The sequence below is a fragment of the Lactuca sativa genome, chromosome 4 (genome assembly GCF_002870075.4).
Source record: "Lactuca sativa cultivar Salinas chromosome 4, Lsat_Salinas_v11, whole genome shotgun sequence".
NCBI classification, from domain to species: domain Eukaryota; kingdom Viridiplantae; phylum Streptophyta; class Magnoliopsida; order Asterales; family Asteraceae; genus Lactuca; species Lactuca sativa.
Window position 1 is genome coordinate 43358732 of NC_056626.2, and position 8972 is coordinate 43367703.

General features: G+C 32.1%; 1 protein-coding gene across 3 annotated transcripts; it reads left to right on the top strand.

Annotated features, from left to right (window-relative positions):
- Positions 1–5710: 5710 nt before the first annotated feature.
- On the top strand, positions 5711–8498 carry LOC111914656 (uncharacterized). Of its 3 annotated transcripts, none has more exons than XM_023910356.3 (9): positions 5711–6340; positions 6568–6952; positions 7064–7163; positions 7271–7327; positions 7427–7544; positions 7660–7742; positions 7952–8013; positions 8115–8196; positions 8289–8498. In XM_023910356.3, the coding sequence occupies exons 2-9, from the start codon at positions 6630–6632 to the stop codon at positions 8343–8345; spliced, it is 882 nt and encodes a 293-aa protein (XP_023766124.1). In that variant the 5' UTR covers positions 5711–6340; positions 6568–6629; the 3' UTR covers positions 8346–8498. The 3 variants fall into 3 exon arrangements, with proteins under 3 accessions (XP_023766124.1, XP_023766121.1, XP_023766122.1); XM_023910353.3 differs by having other exon boundaries at positions 5712–6375; positions 6479–6952; XM_023910354.3 differs by having other exon boundaries at positions 5712–6340; positions 6479–6952.
- Positions 8499–8972: the final 474 nt, after the last annotated feature.

The window sequence follows — 8972 nt, forward strand, 5'->3', positions numbered from 1 at the left end:
TTTATATCCACAAAATCATGAGAACATGTTCTATCCAATTTTATCATCCATGCCCTACCTCAGGTAGGTCAAATGCAAAAACTTGATTTTTATGGCATCAGATCTCATCGGATTTTGAACTGCTTCCTGTTTGATGACGATGGTTAATTTTTCGAGCGTTTTGAGGTATCATGAAGGCACTTGTGAGTAACATGATCTTATTTGCACTTAAAATCATCGAGGTACTATGGTGTATGTAACGTCCCATTTTCACAACCAACATTTTCATTTTTATTAGAGTAAAACTTCTCAATTATAAATCCATTATTAAGATAATCGTTTATTCCAACATACATTTATTGAAAATTAGAGTAATATTAAAGCACAAAATCTTCATTGTTACTGATGAATGTGTACAATCACGCCTTCGCCTTCCCACGCTAACTGATGATACCTGAAACAATAAACAATTGTGTAAGCACAATGCTTAGTGAGTTCCTCCCCAAAATACCCTATACGGTAAACATACAAGCATACATAAAGACCTATAATCATTATTTTGGAATGTCTATGCCCAATCAGTACGCAGACTGGAATGCCAACATGCAACAAGTCCAATCAACCATCAGACAGGAATACCCAAGGATTGTTGGCCTACCACCTCAACCTAACCGCTCTTCCCGAGCCTCCGTGCCTTTGGCTTACAGCCGACCCGCACCGGGTATCTTGGCTTACAACATAAAGTAGGACCACCTTAACCTACTACCACCATATATCGACATATAAACTATCAATGATCAAGTAAGCATATAATATTGGCAAACATCAATCATATATCTCATTACCGCCTATTAGCCCTCTCACAACACAATATCCTGCTACCAGCTAACCTCTATGAAATGCATAACCATAAGTAACTAGAGATGAGATAGCCACCCGAACAGATGATCCTACTCTAGAGCCATAACCAAACAAGGAACATGCAAGAAAGCATGGATCAAGAGTCCTTAGTCTATCCTACATGACTAGATACAGTCCCTATGACATCTCTTCACTGAAAGATAACCAAAACTAGTGGCCCAAAATTGGTGCCTTTGAACCATGGGTACAATGAGGCAAAACTCATCTGAATCGAAGAACCTTGAAATACTACGATACACTCCCTTCTGCACTACTTGCTCCTGCGAATCCGATAATCATCACAACTAGGTAAAACCTTAATCATCAGTCCAAAACCCTCAAGTTGACCTAAAGTCAAACTTGGTCAAAAGTCAATGGTCAACAGAAGTCAGCAAAAGTCAAAGTCCAAGGCCGCTGACTACGCCCAACATATTCAACATACGCCCAACATACACGGGCTGTCCTCACTCCTCCATTAAGCACTTTATCCATTAAGGCCTTTTGTCCAGATCTCAAATCTAGACTTAGAACGTCGACTTATGTCATAAAGTTTCCACCTTTATGACTTTCCATGGCTAGAAAAGGTTCAAAAGCTAAAACCCTAACTTATTAATCCATTAAGACATCATAACTCTTGCATGGAAGGGATATAAGGACCACATTTTTATGGTTCCTAATAGCTCCATAATGGATAAAGTTTCCAACTTTATATATTAGGATGGTCCAAACAACCAAGATCTAGTCTTTAAGTCTCAAAGGAACCAAAAGTGCATCTCTCTTAACTTAGTCCATTAAGTCTAAGTCTCCAACCTTCAAATCTGAATCAATATGATGTTTAGATGGATAGAGTTTTCAACTTTATCCATAATAAGGTCACACATTTTCAAGATCTAAACTTTATGCACTAAAGTGACTAAAAACTCATAACACCCAAAACTAGCTAGATTTAACAAATACATCATCAAGATTCAAGCTTTATACCTCCATAAGAAAGATCAAGGTGAACAAGGTCTAGATCTATAAGTTCCAATGCAACTAACACTTCTCCAATTAGTTCATTCTTCTCCAAGATGCACCAAGAACACTCCAAAGCATGTAAAAACACATTCTTTTGCTTACAAGGCTAGAACTAGGGTTAGAGTTTCAAGGGAGGACGTTGGAGAGGTGGAGGCTGAGAATGGAAAGGGTTTGGTGAAGTTAAGGAGCTTAAATAAGGCTCAAAACCCCGAAATTAGGGTTTGGGTTCTGATTGTGTACGCCTAACGTACTCCTGGTACACCCAACGTACCAGGTTGAATCTCCGCGATCATCCTTGCCTAGAATGCCCAACGTATACCATGTACATCCAACGTACTAAGCTAAACCCAAAACCCTCCTAACTTCTAACAGTCTTAACTTCTTCGTTCTAACTCTATTTTCGACGATCTTTATATCCACAGAAAGATATTAAAGAGCCACACGATATTATCTAACTATCTTGGACTAAAATCTTCTCGAACAAAAATCCATATTATATGCAAGAACCCAACCTACGACTTTTCCCATTCCACCCTTAGACCCAAAACACAATTCAAGGGTTAAATCTCTTAACCATCATTACCTCCTTCCACAAGGACTAAACTTTGCCCCCTTAAGGCCCAAAACCTTTACACAATCAACTTCCGGCCCACAGACCTGAAATAAGAAACGACATAAAACAAGATGTTACAACGTAGGTCCTAGTACAATGTGGTTCGGTGTAAATTAACTGTCTACTGACTTAGACCTAAATTCCGGTATGTCATATATATTGAAGTTTGGAACCTATCATTTTTGCTTGATTATGAAAATAATCTATGATGTCAAGCTAACTTAGATTGTTGCTATTCACATATTTATAATCTTTAAGCATCACCGAAATAGATTTTGATAAGCATTTTGCCGATAAAAATTGGACACAACATCCTTTATCTTTTTTTGAAAAAAATAAAATGTTTCTATAAAATTTTAATGTTAAAGACCATTACGAATACCATAAATAACAATAACAAGAAAATAGAGGATGTATGGGTCAAAGCGTAAAAGTTTGTCAAATGTATAGGTTTTTTCGAAAAAAAAAGTTGATGTTTTTTTTTGAAAAAAAAGTTGAGGGTATTTCCGAAAAACATTATCGAAAATCGAAATATTATTGGGAAACCTACTAAAAGAGTCAAATAGAAAAATGAAAATGTTAGGGTTTTATTTGAAATAAAATATTTTAGGTTTAAAAAAAATCATAAAATGTAAGGTTTTTATACAATTAACCCTAATAATGATAATAAAATAATTAAATATCTAATTTAACATATTTTGAACTTTATGAAATAATCAAAACTCTGATGACAAATGTTATCAATATTCCTTCTTTGAAATGGTTTCATCCGTTTACTCACTATAATAAAAAAGGTTGCGTGTTCTCATCGTCAATCTTTCTCCTCAATCAAAAGAAAATTTCAATTCTAGAAGATGATGGTAGAACCCTTCTTCTTCACACACATCCTTGCTGTTTACCTGAGTAGATTACATACAATTAGATATATGGAGTCAATTATTTGAATATAATTATACTATGTCATGTAATCACTTTTAAGACACGCATCCAAACATCTTCAAGATGTATTATGAACATGAAATTGTATAATGGAGACCTCAGGTTCAAAATTCATGTAAACACCCTTGATCATTTATGTTTCGTGATTTACTTTGTACATTATAGCCGTAATCGGGCGTTATATAAGAACGACAGTTTTATAGTTTACCAATTTTCTCATTATCGAAATAAAAGGATCAATGGATTATTGTATTTAACCTACCGAATAAATGGGACACAAATAGTTCCACTAATCATTCATATTTTGTCATGATAAGTAGTCGCTAAATAGATAATTATGCAAAACGTTTCCACTAATCATACATACTGGCCATTATTCATTATTTTATGGTTGACAACACATATTCGATTCGTTATTACCTTAAAATTCACATAACCAATATTCAACTTTTAAAAGTCAATCTTTCTGTTTAAGCTTTATAAAAAAATAAGTATTAAACTCTTTAAAAGTCAGGATTTTTGTATAGATTTATATAAAAGAGAAACAGTCGTATAAGGGATGTACATTATAAAAGTTACACATTATTTATATATATTCATAAATAGACTTTTAATTCATACATATATACATACATACATACATTCACATGTACATACGTACATACATTCATTCATATGCATGCGTATATAGAAAAAAACTCAAATATGAACTATAAAAAAAACTCAACTTGCACGTAAGTTTCGTTAGAAACTAATTCACAAACATTCATACTTTTGCAACTTTAGCACACTAATTAAGGTTTATTCTTTTATTATTATTAATCTTTTTTTTTAAAAAAGAAACCATCCACAATCATTTACAATATTCACAACATTCTCATTTGAATATCCAAGTCAACATCAAGTGTCCCGACCATACAAGTGATAACCCATCCTAAGTGGATGCACAAGTTCATAATCAAAATCTCATTTCCAAACAAAATAGTTTGTCCCTATTTTCAAAAACTCTTTACAAAAACATTCCATGAAGGTACGTCCATAACATATAGTATCTCAAGTAGTATATGCACATATTAGTTCAAATCAAAGAAAGTTTCAAATTGCGAATATGTAACAAAGACGTGTTTACTTACATCAATTGTTGCATGTACACCACTTCACTTCTAGTGTCGTTTGGTTGTCTATTAATCACCAAAAAATCAAATAAATTATGTATTAATTGTTAATTACTTTCTAGATAATTAAACTAAAGTTTATAAACCTAAAATACTCATTTTCCATCATTCATAAGCTTAAAGAAAATAGTAGAGGTATGAAGAATGGAAAAGGATAAAAAACGTTTATGTAAGTATAAGCAAAGTTTTACTTCCTAGAGTGGAATTGTTCTTTGATTCCACTTTGTCGAGTGAAATGTCCTGACCTCATGGCCTTCGATATCACTAACTAACTAACTATATATATATATATATATATATATATATATATATATATATATATATATATATATATATATATATATATATATATATATATATATATATATATATATATATATATATATATATATAATACTTCCCCTCATGTCCACTTTACCAATGAAAATCGTAAGAGAGACTTCATCAATAATAGGGAACCCGTGACATTCTTTATTCATGATAAGTTTGACGTAACAGGCCTTAAAATTTTCCGATCAAGTAATTCGAAGAAAAAGGAAGAAATAAGCCCATATATATTATTTGCCATTATGTTAACATTTTTTTTTATATTTGACACACAAATTATTTTTCAATAGTTATATATAACTAAATTGTACCATAAATGCACACAATAAATTCATCAACGAACAATTCAATTAAAAAGCCATATTAAATTAAAAATACATAATAGAATAGATGGTATCAAGCTCTGTCGTGCAAAAAACATGAAGAAACATATTTTTTTAGTAAACAAATATTTACATATCTTTTTAATATCTTTTATAAAAAGTAACCCAACAACCTTTTAGTTAATAATAATAATAATCAATCACCTTTGAGCACTAACCGTTTTGACTATGATTGAACAACCAATATTTTTCTTACCCATAGTCTAGTCTTATTGTCATAATAACCAAATTACACATTTATCAAATTTATCAAATAAAATGACATTATTTTGATCATGCATCATTTCAATTTTGTATTTCCAGAAACATTCAAATGCACTTCAACCTTCCAACAATACGGAAAACAATTCATTTGTCTTCAAATGGCTACAAAATTATTACGAGTAAACATTTGGTGAGAAGACCATCGTCATCATTGGGTGGAAATGGAATGGTGACAATTATTGGCATCAAATGCTTATTGGGATTCGCACTATTGCTGAATTCCAAGATCTGCACAACCCAAAAAGTTTACAAAAAGCTAAACCTAAATTATTCATTACACAAATGCAACTGTCTTTCTGATTCCCCATTGGCTAGAGCTCCAATATTGTATTAGATTAGTATACATACATGATACAACCCCCTTCTTTCAAATTTCAACCACTAACATCAGAGTCTTAGACATATACAAAGAGAAATGGAAGAGGGTTTTGTTGTTGTATCATTGTATGAGTGCGCGCTAAGCAACAAAAAGGAAAAGTAATCAACAGAAATGTGTGTTTAGTGAGTGATGAGCGAAAAAGGCAACAGAAGCACCCAACTTTGTCAAAAAGTTTATACATTAGGAAACCCCTTTCTTTTACTATCAATTTACCCACTGCTTTATCGATTTTTGGGTGCATACTTCCTCTTTGTTCGTCATTGCCAGTCCCGCGTTTTTTTTTACCATGAAATGATGAGGTGATTTGAAGGTTTGATTGCTGAAATCTGTAGATAATAACGGAAGAGACGAAGATTCGTTGCGGGTATGTTGTAATTTGTTCGATTGGGGTTTAATAAGGTATTTTATGCATCGATTTGGCGGTTATAATTGATTGTTGGTGTTTATGATATCCAAAATAAGTCTTTGATCTGATTATTATGGGTCTTTGATATCGATCAAGGAATCTAGGGTTTTAATTTGGGGTATACGGATTCATAACGCGACACAACTTCAATATTCTTTTCTTGATCGATACCTTCTTATCTATAGAATCTTCAAGCAACAACCAAAGAATATTAGAGGCTTTAATGACTGGTTAGTGTTATTGCGCCATGGATACTGGTTTTCACTACGATAGAACCTTGAGCTCTGGTCTGAATCGACATGCCATATCCTTCCAAACAAGTGCAGTAGCCAGCACATCGGAGATGATGATGATGGGTGATTACTATCCAATGAACAGTACATCAACACTAGGCACAAGGTTTTCAAATTGTGATATAGCAAACAGCAGTTCAGGGTTTACACAAGCTGGGAATCCGAATTCCTCTGGTTCTGTTCTTGCTGATTCCATTCCAGGGTTGAAACACGATGCAGGCTTGGCTGTCGAATGGTCTTCTGAAGAACAACATAAGTTAGACGAAGGGCTTTCCCAGTAAGTGTTTTTCATTAATCATTCCTAATTTTCTTTCAAACCCCCATTTCTTTTCTCCTTTTTCTTTCTTCTTTTAGATTATATAAATATGATCTTGTACATTATATGTAGATTTGCTGATGAACCTAGCATCATGAGGTACATCAAGATCGCTGCCACATTGCGTGATAAAACTGTTCGTGATGTTGCCTTGAGGTGTAGGTGGATGGCTGTGAGTTTTTTTTTACTCATTTTCAATAAAATCTTTGTTGGCTTTCATTGATTAAAAATTCATCTTTTTACACTTTCAAAATGCTAACAAGATTATATAATTGGCAGAGGAAACGAAGGAAACAGGAAGGACTAAATATGGGGAAAAAGTTGAAAGATAAGAAGGTATACAGTATACTTATTATGCAACCATATTTTTTTAATAAAAATATCTTTTAGTATAAAAAAACAGCATTCTGATTTCTGATTATGATATGTTTTTAGGATACTTTGGTGGAATCATCTACAAAGCCAAGTATATCATCAGTTCCAACATTAAATGTGGCTCCATTTTCTTTTACCATGAATAATCATGTCCAGATTGACAGTATTACTTTTGAAGGTATGGATAAATAAATATAGTTCATAGCTGAAAATTATCATTTTTTATATTTACATTACTTGCAAGTTTTTTATGATTTTTCTAACACAATTGATTTATTTACTAAATGATGCAGCATTAAGTGGCTCAATAAGGAATTTACTAGAACAAAATAACCAAGTTATTGGTCAGATTTCATCTAATATTTCCTCAATGAAAGTAAGCATTTCTTCTAACTTTTCCAAACATCTGAATATATATAATTATATAGGTGTTTCTTTTTACAGATTTGCCCTCATTTATTCTACAAACAATTTTTTATCCGAGGAAAAAAAGAAAAGAAAAGAAAAGGGCCTAACTTTTTATTTCTTTTGAATCTATATTTAACCTAATTCTTTATATTTATCCATCATTTGTTTCATGAGTAGCTGCAGGACAATATCGACCTTTTCAACCACATGAAGAATAATATAACTACCATATTAAACAAGTATGACAATAATTCTTTCTTTTTTCATGTATCTATTCATTCACTTTATTTGTGTTAATTTGGCGTTTATTTTTATTATAAAAAAAATAAAAAAAATGCAGTATGAGGTATATGCCTGGGCCACCATTCCCTGTATCACTAAACGAAGATCTTGCTCATAGTATTTTACCAACATCAAGTCAGGTAATGAAGTTTTAGTTATAAGTTATAAAAACAACAAGTAAATTGTAAAAAAAGAAAATATAAAAAGAAATTATGTTTGTTGATATTTTCAGACAATGATGTTTGAGGGATCAGGTGGGATGTATATGAAGCAAGAACCAGGGTTTTGATGTGGGAGTTTGGTTGCTAAGTACAAATTTAAAGGTGATGTAAATTTAAAATAGGTACACTGTATTGATTGCCTATTCGGGTTTAAATCCAATGATATAAAAAAAGAAAATTCGTAGAGATCACATTTTTGAAAAAAAACAAAAAAATTAAAATGTTTAGGTCATTTGCTTATGGTTACCCTTTATAGTCTATACAACAACAAAGTAGGACCCCAAAAATGTACTTTTTGTTCCTTGTGTTAGACCTAAAATAAAGATCTCAGTTTGTAGAGATTTTAGCTCAAATTAATAGGATGACTGATGACTTGTTGTTCTTTGCAATTTGGTGAATTAGTAATTGAAAATTGTAACCTTTTAATTGTTTTATGATATGGTGGTCAACAAGGATGAAGTGGATGTTTTTTTTTTGGGTACGATTTTAGTCATTGGATTTTATTTGTTTTGCATTGATGAAAAACATGAACAATTTGGTGAAGATAATGCAACATAAACATCTCACACATAAAACAATTGTCATGACTTCACTAAAAAATTGGTGGGAAGCAATAACAAGCAAAAAAAAAAATAGTAAGTTAACCAAGTCTTGGAGTGACTTATTGGAGTTTTTTCATGTAAAAAGTGACTTAT

Bases quoted from the DNA above. Each gene is read 5' to 3' on its own strand.
- LOC111914656 (XM_023910356.3), top strand. From the start codon at position 6,630: ATGGATACTGGTTTTCACTACGATAGAACCTTGAGCTCTGGTCTGAAT. The intron at 6,953-7,063 runs GTAAGTGTTTTT...CATTATATGTAG, and splicing joins TTAGACGAAGGGCTTTCCCA to ATTTGCTGATGAACCTAGCA. The intron at 7,545-7,659 runs GTATGGATAAAT...TAAATGATGCAG, and splicing joins TGACAGTATTACTTTTGAAG to CATTAAGTGGCTCAATAAGG.